Below are 16,757 nucleotides of genomic sequence, written 5' to 3'. Positions count from 1 at the left end.
CTGGGGGTGCTGGGGACAGGCCTCAGGAAGAAGGCAGAATGGAAAGAACAGAGTAGGTACAGACAGACAGACTTGTAGACATGGAGGCTTGCAGGGGTCGGGGCACATCATTAGCAGAGGTGGGAGGATAGGGCATGAAGGGCAGATAATAATAATATTTAACCTTGTCGCGTGTTAAGTGCCAGAGATTTGACTTGTGTTAACTCAATCATCCTTTATTCTGAGGAAGGCACCATTATCATCTCCCCTGTCTTATGCAAGAGAAAACTGAGGTGTAGAGGGGTCAAGTGGCTCGCCCAAGGTCACACAGCTGGTGAAGGCGGAGCTGCACCCTCACGTGCTGTCAAGCTCCCAGCGGTGCTGGGACAGCCCCCCAGAGGTGCCAAGTGCAGTGTGTCCTCTGACCCCCTGCCCCACCCCCCGGGGCCCCTGTGGAACCCAGACAGTCTGGAGAAAGCCTGAGAAGGCTGAAGGAGGAAGGCTGGTGGGAAGGAGGGGACAGAGCGGGAGGAGCCGGCAGTGACTCAGCAGGGCAGGATAAGGATCTTCCTGCAGGATAAGGGAGAGGTAACCCCACTCCTCTGCCGGGTGCCGGAGTCACAGAGCCTGAGGCATGGGTTGTCCAGGGCAATGGAACATCCCGGAGAATGGCGGGGGAGCTCCTGGCGGACGACGGGGGTGGTGGTGGAGCCCCTGGGGGTATCCCTCCTGCCACTGTCCTCCTCACACACCCATCACCCTGACATCCTTGCAGATGGGGAGCGAGCCCAGGTAGGGCAGGGGAGAGGCAGGCAGCAGGACCTGGTTCCTCTCCTCGGCTGGGAGGCAGGGGCTGTGGGCGCCGTTTATCTCGGGAGGCCTGAGCTGGGCCAGGTGTAGGTGGGGGACGCAGGGCTATTGCTAAGGTAGGAGGAGGCCTTTGGCCCCAGGGTTTCCGCTGACATCACAGCCAGCTCAGGGTGAGGCAGGGCCCTCTGGGCTCCTGCCCCTGGAAGAAAGGGGAAAGTGCACTCCCCGCCGCCTTTCCTCCCCCTGCTGCCCTCGGTGGCCCCTGCGCCTGCACAGTCACGCTGGAGCATGCGCCGCAACGGTGGAGGGGCGCCCCTCCTGGGGTGCAAGTCCCTGGCAGCGGCTCGCTTTGCAGGCCACACGGCCGGTCTGGCCCTCAGGAGGTACAGCCTTGTACGCCTTGCCTGCGTACGCTCTGTGCGCAGGCAGCCGTCTGCCTTCCAGCTCAGTGCTCATTCCATGATTCAAACTCACTGCTCTGCTCGCGGAATCTACAATTCCAGCTGAGGGGACTGGAGTGGTCCTGGGCTGGCACCTCTCACCGACCCAGGAGGGCCACGTGGCATGGCTGGCCCAGTCAGTCGTGTGTGGCGGGTCGCGGGCAGGAGAGCCCAGGTCTCCTGCTCCAGGCACATGGGGACTCTCTGTCCCAGAGAACGTGCTCGTGTCCTGAAGAGAGAGACCAGGCGTGCCCCAGGTTAGATGCCTCACAGCCAGGGGTGCTCAGCACGTGCTGCTGTCTCCGCATCCAGCCTCTTCTCCTTTCAAGAGTCCCTGCGCGCCTGCGCCGTGGGGGCAGTTAAGAGGGCGAGGGGCTGAAGGCAAATGGTCCTCAGTTCCAGCCCTGGTTCTACCTCCTGGTGTGACCTTAGACAAGTGACTTCATCTTACCAAGCCTCAGTCCCCTCGTGTGTAAAATGGGGAAACAACAGTTCTTATTTTCTAGGGTTATTGTAAGAATGGAGTGAAATCATTCACATAAAGCCTTAGCACAGAAGCTGACTCGTGGTGACAGCTCAGTACGTTTCAACGCTTGTCATGAGTTAAGCCTGAGAGGCGCAAAGGAGCAGCGTGTCACCAAGGAATGCCAGGCGTTGCAGCAGGCTGGCGGAGTCTGTGGGGCGGCCCACTGCCTCTCCTGCCTGCGCACAGGCCGGCCTCTGCCTCTCGACCCCAGGGCCTCCTAGGCCTCCTCTCTGTGTCCCTGGCACCTGGCACAGAGTTGGAACTCAAGGAATGTTTGGTGAACAAATGAATGAACGAGTGAATGTCCTTACTCATCTCTGTGGGCTTCTCCAATACCACACTCCTGCTCACCTACCAGGAGGGGACTGGACCAGAGGCTTCCCCAGACACCCGAGGGGTCAGGGCCCCTTTATTGCCAGTTCTGCATCTGTGTGGGACATGGGGCCTTTGGGGCATATAGAGAGCCTTCCCTGGGGATGCCAGTTATGGGGGGAGGAGGGGAGGCAGGAGGGAGGGGTGGAAACCTAGCCTGTCCCTGAGCCAACACTGACTCACCCCCAGCCCCTTGGAGGGCAGCTCAGTCGTCTCTGGGTGCCAGCCCTGCCCCCTACCCAGACACACGCTTTGAGGCCTGACCTCTACCCCCTGCGGAGGGTAAGGACTGAAGTCTGGAAGGCCAGAGAGGACATCAAAACAGCATCCTCCTCAGCAGCTCGCTGATACTCCCACCATCCCGTGGGAAAGGAGGCAGAGGTGGTCATAGCGCATTCTGCTGAGAGGTGGTGGGCTTGTCCCCAGGCCCGCCGCCCAATTGGAAGCCTGGCATCCTGACTCCCAGTCCTGCCCTGTGCCCTCTGCCCACTGCAGGCAGCCCCGTGAGCTACGCCCAGTGCGACCCACCGTGGGGCTTCGGCCTGTGATTGGTTGCCGCTGCCCCTCCTGCCATCCAGCCACATTTCCACCCAGAAGCTCCACCTCCTCCCAGAGCTCTCCTTCCCTCCTCATCCTCTGATCTCAGTTTAATGAGTGTCCCTTGTCACAAGACTGTGAGATTCTTGAAGGCAGGGGTGGGTTTTCCTTGTCTCTCTGTCCTTTACAGGACCTGGCACCAAGCAGGGGCTCAGGAGATACCTGTGCAACGCTTCGTGGGATAGATGGATCTGGAGCTCAGGGGGCCAGTGTCTCCTCTAACCTCTGCCCTGCCCCCAGCAGCAATCCCAGATCGTGAGAGCTGGCAGGGCCCCGAACAAACATTCCTTTCTGAGAGCCACAGGGGTGCAGGAGCTTCCCCAAGGTCCCCAGCTGGAAATCAGAGGGCAGCCACCTGTGCCCACCACCCCACAGAAAGCCTGGAGGGGTTCTCGCTGCTCTGCTTCTCCCTTCTCCCCGCAACTCCCTCAGCCCAGCCCCCTTTGGGATTTGGCAGAATAAAGGCACAGTCTTTATTCTAGCCCCTACCCCAAACCAACTGGCAGCTCCTAGCCTGCTGCCTTTGCCCAGACATGGCAGAGGGGCACTGGCAGCTTGGAGACGGAGTTGATTTTCCCTTTGGCAGTAGGGAAGATGGGGGAGGGGAGAGGCTTGCCCCCCCCTCCCCACCAGCCAGGTGAGGGGAGAGGGCAGGGATGCGAGTCCAGACAAGAGGCAGAGGGAGAACACGACTTCCCCAGCTTGTAGGGTCACGGCATCAAGCCCGGGGCTGTGTGGAAAGCCAGTTGTCCCTGCACCCAGCTGGCCTGGGTCCCCACTTCAGAGCTGCAGCCCTTGGTTCCTGCAGACCGAGGCTTTCTCTCTCGACTCCCGAGGTGAACATTTGCTGGCGGGGGTGAGGGCATGGGAAACTTTCCTCCCCTTCCACTGCAGTCCGCTCCTCTTTGTGTCTCCTGCCCCGTCCCTTCTTTTCTCCCTCCTCTTCCCTCAGCACCCCCCTTCCTTCGGCTCCCCTCTCCCTCCTTCCCCTTTCTCCCCTGGCCCCTCCTCCTCTCCCGTGTTGGGGCTGCTTTCTCCCTGACTCAGCAAGGTGCTTTATAAGGTGCTGAGGGGCTCAGCCAAATCCAAACCACATTGTCTGTGCAGACACTCGGGGCAGGCTGCACACCAGGGGAGAAGGACTTGAGAGGCTCCCTTCTCCCCCTCCCGCTCCCCTCCCTTCTGTGGCTCCCTCCCTCTGAAAGGGTGGCTGCTAGGGGACCTCCTGGCCAGCCTCAGTGCCAGTCACCCACTGGGCATCTGCCTCCTTGACCTTGGCCTGGGCATCAGAAGATCTTCGGGCTCACTGGCCAAGAATGTCATTCAAACTCCACGGCGTTCTGGCTGGGGGAGGGGCGGGAGGGAGGCCCCCCACCCAGCACTTTTGCAAAGGGCCCCTCCAAGGCAGGTTTCATCAGAGCTGCTCCTGACGCCCCAGAAAATCTCCTGCCCCCAACCCCCCACCAGCTCCCCTTTCTCAGCTCATTTTCTCCTCGTTTAGGAAATAAAAGAAAGAAAGCGGAAAAAAAAACCCCAAAACAAACCCAACAACAAAGTCTGTCCCACTCCAGTGAGGTAATTGAAAACAAACTTCTTCCCCACCCCCCCAACCCCCCCATCCCAGTTCTCGAAGTGCAGAAAAGGGAAGAGCTGCCCTGGGAACCCAGCGCTGGTCATGCCCACGCTGCCTGCTCTGACCCACAGGCTGGAGGGGCTATGGCAGGGTGGGCACGGTGCCCTTCCTTCTCGGGGCAGGGGGGCGGGGGCCCAGGGCAGGAGTGGTGAGCGCAGGCTCTGATGCTATTCCAGAGAGGAATCACCTCTCAGGTCTGGCCCACCACCTCTCCCTCCTTGAAACAGCAAATAAACAACAACAAAAGCAACTTATTACCAAGTGATTTAATTGGCGGTCCCGTTCTAGAGCACTCAAGCCTTGGAGACCAAATGACCGTCCCCCAAGAAAAGTCACGGAGTGGGGATGTCTGCAGGCCCCCAGATGAGAGCTGTTTCCTTTGCACAGTCCTTGGCAGCCCTCTGTACAGGGAGGAAGGGAGACCCTCCAGGGAAGGTCTAGGCTATGGGTCCCCTAGGGATCCCGCCCGGCAAGTCCCAACCCAGGCCTGAGGGAAGGACGGAGGGAGAGAGCACTCCACACTCAAACCACCCCCACCCCAGCACCGGAAAAAACCTACAACCCAAGCCCCAAACGCAGGAGAAAGCCGAATGGCTTCTTGGGGAAGCATTTCACAAGTGGGGACTCTTGGTCTGTCCATCGCCTTGAATTCGAGCGGTCCCGCTGAGTCACCCCTGAAGCCTCTGGTGTTGAAACTGGTCCGGTGCCTCGTGCTGATTAATGAATTACAAATCCCCCACCCATGAGCACTCTCCTGGTGGCTGGGAAGAAGAATGAAGAACCCTGTGAACTTGAGAGAAAAACCCTCAGCCAAGTGCCCTCTTCTCTCCTCCACGCTGGGCAGTGGGCCTGTGTTGCCCTCTTCCTGCCCCCCACGGGGCATTGTGAGCCGGTTAGTGACCTGCCCCAGCCCCGGAGCCTCGCTTAGCCTCAGCTTTTGGAAATGGGACAGGCGGCGGGACAATAGGCAAGGGGGGCGGTCAGCCCAGACAAAGGGCAGCAGGAAAAACACCATCACTTGCTTCGAAGCCAGCTCGCTGGCATTTGGGAGGATGTGTCATTGCATTTACTCAGGGGGAGGGGGAGGGGGGGAGGGGAGGGAAGGTTAGAGACGTGGAGGCAGAGGTAGGGTGAGAGCTGGGACCCCGCCGGGCAGGGGGCAGGCGCCCCGGGCCGACACCGAGGGAGAAGAAAAGGAGCGGCCGGCTCACTCCCCTGGCTCTTGGGAGTTTGCAGAAGCACTGATGCCCTCCCGCCCCCTCCCCCAGGAGGCCCAGGGTGGTACCGCCGCAGCCTCGCCTCACCTCACCCCCCCTCGGTGTTGTGGGAGGGAGAGGAGACCCAGAAGCCCTCCCTTCCCTCCTCCCCCCTCCTCCCCCCACCCCGGGGAGGGCCGCTACAATTTGTGGTTACAGCTTTACACGTCAGAAAAAAAAAGTTTGCAGAATGTCCCACACCAAAAAAAAAAAAAAAAATCCGAAACCGAGCGAAAAAAACCTGCGAGTGGGCCTGGCGGATGGGATTATTAAAGCTTCGCCGGAGCCGAGGCTCGCCCTCCCACTCCGCCAGCCTCCGGGAGAGGAGCCGCGCCCGGCCCGCCCGGCCCCCAGCCCCATGGACCTCCGAGCAGGTAGGAGCCAGGCGTCCGAGGCCCCGGCCCCCCCCCACCCCGCCCGGGAGCCGCGAGATCCGGTTCCCGTCCTTCCCCCCGGGAGTCCCGAGCCGGGGCCCGGCCGGGGAGCCTGGCGCTGCCCCCGCCAGCGGGGCTCGGGCCAGGGGAGGCACGGCCGGGCGCCTTCGAGAGGGGCCGGGCGGGGACGCGGCATTCCTTGAGTCCGCTCGGCGGGGAGCCCCGGCGACCCGCAGACCTGGGAGGCGGCCACCTGGAGCCCGGCGAGGCGGGGTCGCGGGATCCCGGAGGAGAGAGCCCCGCGCAGAAGTCGGGGAGAGCGAGTCCGAGGCGGGAGGGAGCAGGGCTGCGGGAGGGAGACGCGGCGCGCGGGGAGGAGGGGGCCGGGAGAGGAAGAGAGAGGGAGGGAGGGAGGCACGCGGAGCCCGAGGCCGGGCCGGCGGGAGGCGAGGAGAGGCCGACACCTCGGGCCGCGCCGCTCTCCCTCCCCGGCCCGCCAGGAGGGGAGGGCGGGAAGGAGGGCGGGCGAGAGGAGAGAGGAGGGCGGAGGGTAGAGCGAAGCCTGGCTGGTCCGGGCCGGGCCGCGGGAGTCGCGGCTTCCTCGCTGCGCGCCGCGCGGCCGGAGCCCACCATGCTGCCCGCAGCGGGGGAGCCGGCGGCAGGTAGGGGCCGGGCGGCGGGGCGGGAGGCGGCAGCGAGCCCCCCGGGCCGGCCCGCCGTGGCCTGGGAGTGATTAGTGCGGGGGGCGGGCGCAGCCCGGCCGGACCGGGCAGGAAAGTCTGTCACCGGCCGGGGAGCGGAGGCAGCGGCCGCTCGGCCCCGGCGGCCCGCGGGAGGGCGGGCGGGCAGGGCAGGGAATTGACGCGCGGGAAAGGGCAGCGGCCCGGCCGAGCCGGGAGCCCGGCGCCCCGGACCCCGCCCCCGCCCCCGCCGCCGGGAAGGGAGAGACCGGGCGGGAGCGGGCCGGGGGCGGGGCCGGGGGCGCCGGGGCCACACAGGGGGAAGGCGCCGCCGCTTCGGGTAGGGGGCCGGGAGCGAGAGGTCACCGCCGAGGGGGGAGGGCCGGCCGGGTTCTCGGGCCAAGCCCCTCGAGGGAAACCCCAAGTCCCCGGGCCTCGCCAGAGTCCCCTCATCCCTGCTCTCCCTACCTTCCTTCCCAGCAACTCCACACTGCGCTCCAGAAGCCCTTCCCAGACTCCCAATCCCAGAGGACGCGTCCCTGTTTCCTCCTGCGCCTGGCCTGGCCCTCCCCCCTGGGGTAGGAGGGGGCTGCCAGGAGGGGAGGGGGCTGGAGGCTCGGCTCGGCAGGAGCGGTCCGAGCCTCGGAGAGAGGCTGTGGTTGGAGGCACTGGACCCACTCTGTCAGGCGCTCTCTGACCCTGACCCATACAGGCTGACACCTCTGAGCTTTCACTGTCCCCACGGACCCCCTCCCGGCTCCAGGAGCACACAACTGTCGCCCCCCCGCCCCCGTAGGACACAGGGATACATCCCCCTGACAGATCAGACCCATTCCCCCCACTGGCTCAGACACCCTCGCTGCCCTGGAGCCAGGCACTCAACCAGGGGAGGAAACGGGCACCAGGCAGAGGTGGCAGCAACTGTCACCCAGGAGCCCCAGAAGTCTCTCCTCCCAACTGATGTAGTGGCTCCCTCTCCCCCTGGCAGAGCCCTGCGCTGGGCCCGTTCACACTTCTGCACACCACCCCTCCGCACCAGCTACTCCGTTAGTGACACTTCACATTCCTCCCCACAATCCCACCTGCCTATTCACACCCTGGCTCCTGCACGCTCCCTCTGAGCCCCTCCCATAGCCGCTGGATAACAACACCCTTTCAAGCACACCCACACAGTGGCCGGACTATTTCCTTCATTTTGCCCCCGTGCCTGCCTTCTGCTGGCTGCCTAGCTCCCCGGCTTCACCCAGGGTCCTCTTGCAGCACGATCCGGACCCTCTTGCTCCAACAAAAGCCCAACTCCTGGGTGGGAATGGACTCCACAAGGCTGGGAGGCTGGCCCGCCCATCTGTTTCTTCCCCTGGGCCTCAGTTTCTTCTTCTGTCATTTAGGCTGGACGAGAAGGGCAGGGAGGGGCTGCTGAAGAGCACGGCAGATGGAGCGTCACGTGGTTTGGAATTTCGCATGCACAGTGCAACCCCTTCACACAAGCCCAGTCACCTGATGGGCTGGTGACAAAGTGAGGTCTCCTGACTTCTGGGCCCACGTGTACCCACTCACTAAGCCGATTCTCAGTTGCCTGGGGGATAGGGAACCAAGGAGAGGATGGAAGGGAGAGAAGGAACAGAGGGGAGGGCAGCCAGCCTAGAGGACAAGGAAAGATGGGCTGTTTCTTTGGGCCCTTCCCTTAGAAGGGGGGCTGGGAGGTGACCCCCAGGGCCGTTTCCTGGATCTCACACCACAGTGGACCCACCACCCCCTAAGCCGCTCGTCCCCTCAGCGCACCTCAACAGACCCCTCCAAGGTCACCAGGGTGCCGGTCCTGGTCTGGCCTGAGGGTGGGGCCTCTCCTCTGGCTCCCACATTCAGCCCAACACCTCTGGAGCTCTGCGATGCCTCCCTGGCTCCTACCTGTTGGGCTGATGGCTCTTAGCCACCAATCCCAGGTGCACGGTCTCCTGGCTGACCTGTCCTGCCCACCCTGACTACCCTGGCGCATTTGCACTGCTGAGCCCCCTACCTCCATTGCGTGAGGTCAAACTGGGGGAGACAGGCTGAGGGGGCAGCTGCCTAAACACACGCGTACACGGGTATGCCTGCCTGTGTAGCGGTGTCAGGGTGGCCATGCGCTTGCGTGGGCTGAGCGTGTGTGTGTGTGTGTGTGTGTGTGTTCATGAGGGGGGGCCTCGGTTCCCAGGGCCCAGGGATCTGGATGGAATTAGGGGCTGGCCCGGGCGGGGGCCAGGATGCGGGGTGGGGGGGGGCCGCAGCAGGAAACGTGAGCTGCTCTCATTAGCTCCTCACGTGCTCAGCTGGATTTATAAACACAGGGGAAGACGGGATGTAAACAATCAGTGGGCAGCAGCCAGAAGCAGAGCTGGGGCGGGGGCTGGGCGGGGGGCCAGGACTCGGGGAGGGGGCCCAGGACACAGCCCCCGGTGGCCGGTCCACCTGCACACCATGAGCCTGGAGAGGAGGATGGATGTGAGGGCTCCAGGATGCCCACTGTGCTTGCCCTCCTAGGAACGTAGGCAGGCGGCGAGCTGTGCTGAGTTCCGGTGCTCACGACTAAACCACAGGTGTTCTCTGCCCCAGACGGCTTTCAGTTTTGCTGCCTAAGATATGGGACATCTTGCCCAGAGTGGAGGCTGTCCTAATAGAGGGTAGAGCCCTGTCACCTTGCTCCTCTCCTGGCCTCTTCTCCCTCTGGATTTCTGAGGCTCCTTCCCTCTTTCTGGCTCTCTCCATGGGTCGATCCCGCAGCTCCTTCAGCTTCCCCCCCCCCGCCCCCCCCCCAGCCTTCAGTGACACAGTTACCTCAGAACTGAAATATTCCTGGAAACACCGGCCTTGTCTGGTTAATTTCACGAGCCGTTTTTCTGCCCAGATGACTTCGCTCTTGTTTTTCCAAAGGCTTCTCCCCCTGCTGTCCCTGTATAGGGAGCCAGTCCTCCCTAGGGATGTCCCGCAGGGCCCAGAAGGGGAGGGGGCAAACAAGGCCCAGAGCTGGGTTCCTGACCCCCACCCCTACCCACCCCCTCCCACCGTGGGCCAGGCAGAGCCCAGTTCCAGAACTCTGGCTAGCAGGGCTGCCTGGAGCAGGGTGGGGTAAAGAGGCGAGCCTAGTTCTCCACTGCTGCTTCAGCTGGGACCCTCGGCCTTGCCACTAACTGCGGAAAGAGACCAGACTCAATCCTGAAAGCTACCTCAAGGCTGCAAGGACCGCTGCCCACATCAGCAGGTCTCCAGCCTCTGAAACTAACCCCACATTGTACCCAGAGGATCCTGGAGGTGACTCAGCCAGATAGCCAGGCTGAAGGCAGCAGAGGAGAAGGGCCTGGAATTGTGTTGGGATGTGAAGAACGGAGAATAGGAAGGAACTCAGAGAGTCAGCAAGAGCTAGGGGTGGAAAGGAAGAATGAGGAAAGGACCATTTGGGAGGGAAGCCACAGGCTGCAGGTGGGGAAGAGGAAAAGGGGAGCCTGTCTCCCCAGGGAGCAGTTATGAGGCTGATCCTGCTTTCTGTCCTAAAACACACGTGGGTGGCACACACACACTCACACAGACACACACACCCTCAAACCAAGAGCCCTCCACCCGAGAGGGCAGGGGTCCTGAGACTAGTGGCAGCCCTGCTACTGCATTCTATCCGTGAAGCCACCCAGTAAAGCATCTGAAAGAGTCAGGACTGACCAGCTGCGCCATTGCAAAAGTTCCCACCTGAGCCCTGCGCTCTGTAAGAGACATTCCATAGAGTGTGAATCCTAAACCCCTCCTCGTTTGTAACCCTCTCTAAAGCCCTGACCCAGCGTTATGACTAAGTCTAAACCTACCTAGTCTTAGTCCTTTCTTAACTCCACACTTATCTTAAGTACAATCAAATTGTTAAACCCCCATCCAACTTATTTCTATCAAAGCAACGTATGTCATTGTAGAAAATTTGACAGTATATAATATAAACTAGAAGAAAGAAACCACTCGTGATCTCACACCTACCCAAGCTCAAAGCCCAAACTAGCCCTCCTCTTGCTGACAGGCCATGCATCACGCCATCTGACAGCTAAATCAACAAATTCACAAACCTCAGCCCCAGCCAACCCTCTGCCTGCCCAGACCTAACCACATCCCCCAGCTGAACTCAAGCCTCAACCACACTCAGTCAGCCAAATCCCAATAAACTAACCTGAAGCTTTGAAAGGAACCCAGTCCTTAAACCTAACCTAGCTCAATGCCAATTACAGCCTTACTCTACCCTAACCCTCATTGCCACTGCCAGTCCCAATGCCCACTGAATCCTGGCCTAGTGCTCTTGACCTTGGACCTCACCTAAAAGCTGGGAAAATCATGTTTCCCAACTGCCTAGTCTGTCCTCACAGCATTGACCCCTGGCCTCTGGTATCCTGCGGGGCCCAAACCCTCCAGCACCGTCAGCAGACAAGCCCTCCTCAGCAGATACATCATATTCTCTCCCTCTCTCTCTCCCCTCCCCCTCTCCCTCCCCCTCTCCCTCCCCTCCCCCTCTCCCTCCCCCTCTCCCTCCCCTCCCCCTCTCCCTCCCCTCCCCCTCTCCCTCCCCCTCTCCCTCTCCCCCTCTCCTTCCCCCTCTCCCTGTCCCTCTCTCCCTCTCCCCCTCTCCCTCTCCCTCCCTCTCTCCCTCTCCCCCTACCCCTCTCCCCCTCTCCCTCCCCTCCCCCTCTCCCTCCCCCTCTCCCTCCCCCTGCCCCCTCTCTTCGCTGCAGGCTGATCACCAAGTCTCATTCAGGTCACACTTTTCCCCATCCAGTACCCTAGAGGAGAATGGGGCAGATCTCCACGCTGCAGCCAGCCTCTCAGAGTGACACTAAATCTCCTTCAATCTAAGTCTATCCTACACTTTCCACACCTGGGAATCAAATCCCAGAATGTACCCACCACCGCCTGCCCGAGCCAGCCCCGTGTCCTTCAGCCCGCCCCTGGTGGTCCACAGCTCCACCTTGCCTCTGACCCCGGTGGTTTGACCCTACGTCCTGCCTCTGGCTCAACTCCCACTCGTGGCCGCCTCTGGGGCGCCCCTCTCAGGGCCGACTTCTCTCAGCTTGAAGCTCTGACACGTGCTGTTTCCCAACCCCTTGGCTCCCCCTAAACTGCAGTGGGACCCGGAGGGTGGGAGAGGAGGCCGAGGTACACCTGGAACCCGGGAATACTGATTCTGATCCGCAGTCCCTTGGCCTGGCCCCCCATGTACACACACACACACGCACGCACGCACGTGCGCACACACACATACACACGTCGGCACACATAGTGACTTAGCTGACACACAAATACTCTCCAGTACCTCCTGGTAGACACACAGGCCAAGTCCTCTTCCTCAGACACAAACATGCCTCCATGCACACACTTTCTCAGGCCAGGAACACTCCCCTCCTCCACTCCCCCCACCTCCCATCTGGTGGTCCACCCTCACCCCCCTCCCAGCCTATGGTGGGGAGAGACACCTGCGGGGCTGCTAACTGCTTCCTGGACCGGGCCGGGCCACCCTCATGCCTCTCGCCGTCTCGTCCACAGGGGACTCGTGGGGGATGCTCGCGTGCCTGTGTGCTGTGCTCTGGCACCTCCCTGCAGTGCCAGCCCTCAACCGCACAGGGGACCCGGGGCCTGGCCCCTCCATCCAAAAAACCTATGACCTCACCCGCTACCTGGAGCACCAGCTCCGCAGCTTGGCCGGGACCTATGTGAGTATCCAGGGCAGCTCAGGGGCTGGGCGTTGGGTGAAGAATGGGAGTGGGGGAAGAGAGGCCAACCGGTGGGGGTCCTGGTGAATGATGGGGTGATGGGGAGGGGCTTTGGCTCCAAGCAGTCTCCCTGTCTGGCCTATCTCCCGCCCTTCCCTCTTAGGGAGGGTGCCCCCTCCTCCCTATCCCTGGCCCCAGGACTAGGCATGTGGGCAGGCCTCGCACCCGCCTTGGCCCATCGCCCCGCTGGCTGCCGGCCCAGCCGCCCGCCTCCCCCTGGGGGCCGGGGAGGTCTCCTCTGTTTACACCGTGTTGTGGTGTCTCTCGCGCACGGGTGGGGCTGGGTGGGGATGGAGGGGCCCCACCTCCCGTGCCTGTGTTCCAGCTCGTCTCTGCCCCAGACCTGGGGCCCTGCTGCTCTGGACCCATGGGCCTCCCTTCTGTCTGCCTCTCCCATCCTAGCTGGGCCTCCTAGGGGGGACTTGGGGGAAGGGGGCTGCAGGGAACCCAGGCCAGGAGTGGCAGGGGGTTCAGGGTGCGGATGGAAGCCGTGCCATAAGGATCTGGGGGCGGTCCAGAGGTGCTCAGAGAGCCCAGGAGAGGAGGAAGGAGGGTCAGGGTTCCAAGGACCGTGGGGAACTGGCCCCTCTTCCCGTGTTCCTCTTCCACATCCCAGACCCTACTTTGGAGCCAGGGAAAGAAAGGGGAGGAGGGTGGCGGGGGAGCTGGCTCCGGCCCCAGGATACACCGAGGAAATGAGTTTGTCTCTGTGCTTGTCAGCGTGGGAACCTCCCCCGGGCCCTTGCCTATCCCAGGCCTCGCCCCTCGCTTCTCCCTTTCTCTCCCAGCTGAACCGTCTCCCTCACCCTTTCCCTGGGCCCCAGGCCTCTCCCCGGAGGGTTGGCAAGGCTCTCTCCTCTTCCCTAGACTGTCTTCGATACCCTTCCTCCTGCCCAACTCTTGAGATGGCCTCAGTTTCTTCCTTCTGCAGCCTTGCGCCTATGAGTGCTTCTTTGGGGGCCTTAGTGAGTACCTTGTCCCCGGCCCTTCAGCTGGTGGACCATGCGTGCCAAGGGGCAAAGGCAGCTCAGATGGTCATGAGCCCCTCTGCCTTTCCACCCAAGGCAGCTCAGATGCTCACGGGCCCCTCTGCCTTTCCACCCGCTCTTCCCTCTCTGGTTTCCCGTCCAGAAAACCTGTGCTTGACTGCTACCCCCCTAGCTCCCGACCCTTTTTCTCCCCGGGCTGCCAAATCTGTTGAAGGAGTGGTCTGCAGCCTCTGCCTCCACTTCCTCTCCACCCACTCACTCCTTAACCCCCTGCAATCTGGCTTCCAGGCCACTGGAACGGTTCTCTCCAAGGTCGTCAGGCACCTCCTTCTTGCCAAACCCAATGGCATTTCTAAGGTTCATTCTCCTCGCTCTCTGTTTTGCAGCCCCACTGCTGAGCGTTGCTGCCTTCTCGAACTCCTCACCTTGGCTCTGACTCTCCTGGTCCACCTTCACCTCTGCGGCCTGGCCTCCTGGGTCCTTGTGGCTCCTCTTCCTCTCTGTCCCGCCCCCACGGTGGGCGCTCTCCCAAGGCTGGTACTCTCAGCCAATCAGCACGTCCTTCCTGAGTTTCTCCTGCGTGTTATTCTCTTTCTGCACTTCTCCATAGGAGATCTCATCACCCCCATTGCTTCAGCTGTCACCTCCATGCAAATGACATCCCTGGAGAAACTTAGGGGAGGCCCACAAACAGAGAGGCCTAGTGCGGAGGTGGGGCCGGTGTCAGGGGACACAGGAAATAGCAGCTTTGGGGGCAGGTATCTCCGGGCAGGCAGGCGAGCTGGCTTCTCCGCCCCCCTCCCTCCCCATCGCCCTCTCCTTTTCACAGCTGAACTACCTGGGCCCCCCTTTCAACGAGCCTGACTTCAACCCACCTCGGCTGGGGGCGGAGACTCTGCCCAGGGCCACTGTCAACCTGGAGGTGTGGCGAAGCCTCAACGACAGACTGCGGCTGACCCAGAACTACGAGGCCTACAGCCACCTCCTGTGCTACTTGCGTGGTCTCAACCGCCAGGCCGCCACGGCCGAGCTGCGCCGCAGCCTGGCCCACTTCTGCACCAGCCTCCAGGGCCTGCTGGGCAGCATCGCGGGCGTCATGGCAGCTCTGGGCTACCCGCTGCCCCAGCCTCTGCCCGGGACTGAGCCCACCTGGACCCCTGGCCCTGCCCACAGTGACTTCCTCCAGAAGATGGATGACTTCTGGCTGCTGAAGGAGCTGCAGACCTGGCTGTGGCGCTCGGCCAAGGACTTCAACCGGCTCAAGAAGAAGATGCAGCCTCCGGCAGCTGCGGTCACCCTGCACCTGGAGGCCCATGGCTTCTGATCCCTGACCTTTACCACCGTCTCTTTCCCCTCCCCCTTCAAGCCCTGCTCCCACTCTGGGAGGGAGAAACGCATACACCAACACTTGTTGAGCCAGGAGACAGAAGCCATGAGCCTCTAGCCCTCCCTGGACTGGGAGGAGGGTGTGATGCAATAAGGCCCATCCCCTCCCCGCTTCCCTAAGTCCTACGGGTCTGGGGAAGAGGTGCAATAGGCCCCATCCCATTTCCACAGGACGTGATGCTCAAGGGAGCCCACAATGGTTCAAGTTGGTGCAAGGCTCTCACAGCTTCCTGTTCCCTGCCCACCACTTGCCAGTGCCCACCCAGCCCCTCAAGTGGCACTGCCAGGAAGCGTGCCTGGAGGGCAGGGAGGGGGCCACCATCGCACGTGCCTTTCTGGGGTGAAGCCCTTTGGCTGCCCTGCTCTCCTTAGATGGGTGTTGCTCCCCTACCCCCAAATAACTCAACACATCCAATTCAGGAAACAAACACAGTGGCAAGTCCAAACAGGAAGAGATGGGATCAAAAATGGAAGAGGTGGGATCTGCATTGGAGGTAATACTGAAAGCAGAGGGGCAGGGACAGACTGGACCCAGGGGTCCCCAAGGCAGTTGGTGGCACAAGGTGGCAACCAAAAGGACATTGCCTTGAATTTTCTTGCCAGCCCCAGGGTGCCTCCTCTCCGCCCCCTTTCCCAGGGTATCTGTGGGTTGCCCAGGCTGGGGAGGGCAGCCATAGCCACAGCCACAGAACTTCCTGAAAGTTTACATTGCAGTAGCATTTCGGGGTGCGGGGGGCAGCTCCCCCAGGCCCTGCCCCCCAGCCCCACCCACTCATGACTCTAAGTTTGTTGTATTAATATTTATTTATTTGGAGATGTTATTTATTAGATGATATTTATTGCAGAATTTCTATTCTTGTATTAACAAATAAAATGCTTGCCCCAGAACTTCATCTCTTTGCTCGGCCTTGCCCCGCCCCCTGGCTCTCCTCCTTGCTCTCCGGGCCTTCCCGCCTCCACCCACCACCCCCACCCCCCACCCCGCCACACCTGCTGGTGGAGGGTCGGAAGCCCAAGGGTTAGCTCAGGAGATGCCAAGAGCTGGGGAAGAGGCTCTCTCCCCTGTGTCCACCGGGAAGACATACGCACAGCAGACTCCGCTCCTGCCCCTCCACCTACCCCCTCCTCTAGTTCTCCCAAATATCTGTCGCTTACCTTCCTCCTCCCAGCCTTTGCTCGTCTACCTCACTCCTCCGGCTGACTTTAGTGGTCTTACGAGTCTGTCCCCCTGCACAGCTGTCTGTCTGCCCTCCGGTGCTCTCTCCGAGCCCCGCGCATTTAGCCCTCAGCTTCCCCAGGACCCCCACCTGTGGCCGGCTGCCGGATTCCCTCAGCAGTGACCCTCACCTTCTCAATACCCTTCATCTCCCGGGGAGGGCGACAGACTGAGGCCAAGTATCAAGTCTCAGCTGTGACTCTACACTTTTCTCTCCAACATAAAACAGCCGATTAGGGGGAGAGAGAAACTCATATTGGACTGCAAGCAAATGGGACAGATGCTGTTTGAGGGATGACCTAAGATCAAATCCCAGGTCCATAACCTACGAGCTGAGTGACCTTGAACAAATGATTTAAAGCTCTCTATTCTCCAGTTTCCCCATCTGTAAAATGGGAATAATCAATACCTTTATAAGAATGTTGGAAAGGATAAGAGAAACAATGAAGGTAAGATGCTTGGCTGAGGCAGCGCGATCAGTAATCACAGATGACTGATGTCTGGCGTGTCAGGACGCTGTAGTGAAGAGCCACTGGGTAGATCAATGGGCTAATTGCTCCCAGGTAATATGGGGATATTTTACCAGGACCTCCTGGAGACAGTGCCCTAAGCGAAGGAAGTAACAAACGATGGTGATGTCAATCAGTTGACAAATATTTTAAAGACCTAATTACCTGCCCAGCACCGTGCTAACTGGTGTCGGAGAGCCTAAGGAAAGAAGTCCAAGG

General features: G+C 61.2%; 1 protein-coding gene across 9 annotated transcripts; it reads left to right on the top strand.

Annotated features, from left to right (window-relative positions):
* Window positions 1-4,630: 4,630 nt before the first annotated feature.
* Window positions 4,631-15,699, top strand: CLCF1 (cardiotrophin like cytokine factor 1). 9 transcript variants are annotated; one of them, XM_036862002.1, is made up of 4 exons: window positions 6,022-6,649; window positions 7,148-7,245; window positions 12,212-12,378; window positions 14,257-15,673. In XM_036862002.1, the coding sequence occupies exons 3-4, from the start codon at window positions 12,226-12,228 to the stop codon at window positions 14,749-14,751; spliced, it is 648 nt and encodes a 215-aa protein (XP_036717897.1). In that variant the 5' UTR covers window positions 6,022-6,649; window positions 7,148-7,245; window positions 12,212-12,225; the 3' UTR covers window positions 14,752-15,673. The 9 variants fall into 9 exon arrangements, with proteins under 9 accessions (XP_036717896.1, XP_036717897.1, XP_036717901.1 ...); XM_036862006.1 differs by having other exon boundaries at window positions 6,179-6,296; XM_036862005.1 differs by lacking the exons at window positions 6,022-6,649; window positions 7,148-7,245 and adding exons at window positions 7,263-8,183; window positions 9,188-9,327.
* Window positions 15,700-16,757: the final 1,058 nt, after the last annotated feature.

Source organism: Balaenoptera musculus, chromosome 8 (assembly GCF_009873245.2).
Source record: "Balaenoptera musculus isolate JJ_BM4_2016_0621 chromosome 8, mBalMus1.pri.v3, whole genome shotgun sequence".
In the NCBI taxonomy this organism is placed as follows: domain Eukaryota; kingdom Metazoa; phylum Chordata; class Mammalia; order Artiodactyla; family Balaenopteridae; genus Balaenoptera; species Balaenoptera musculus.
Note: the sequence above shows the minus strand (reverse complement) of the source record. Positions and strands in the feature narration are given on the sequence as shown.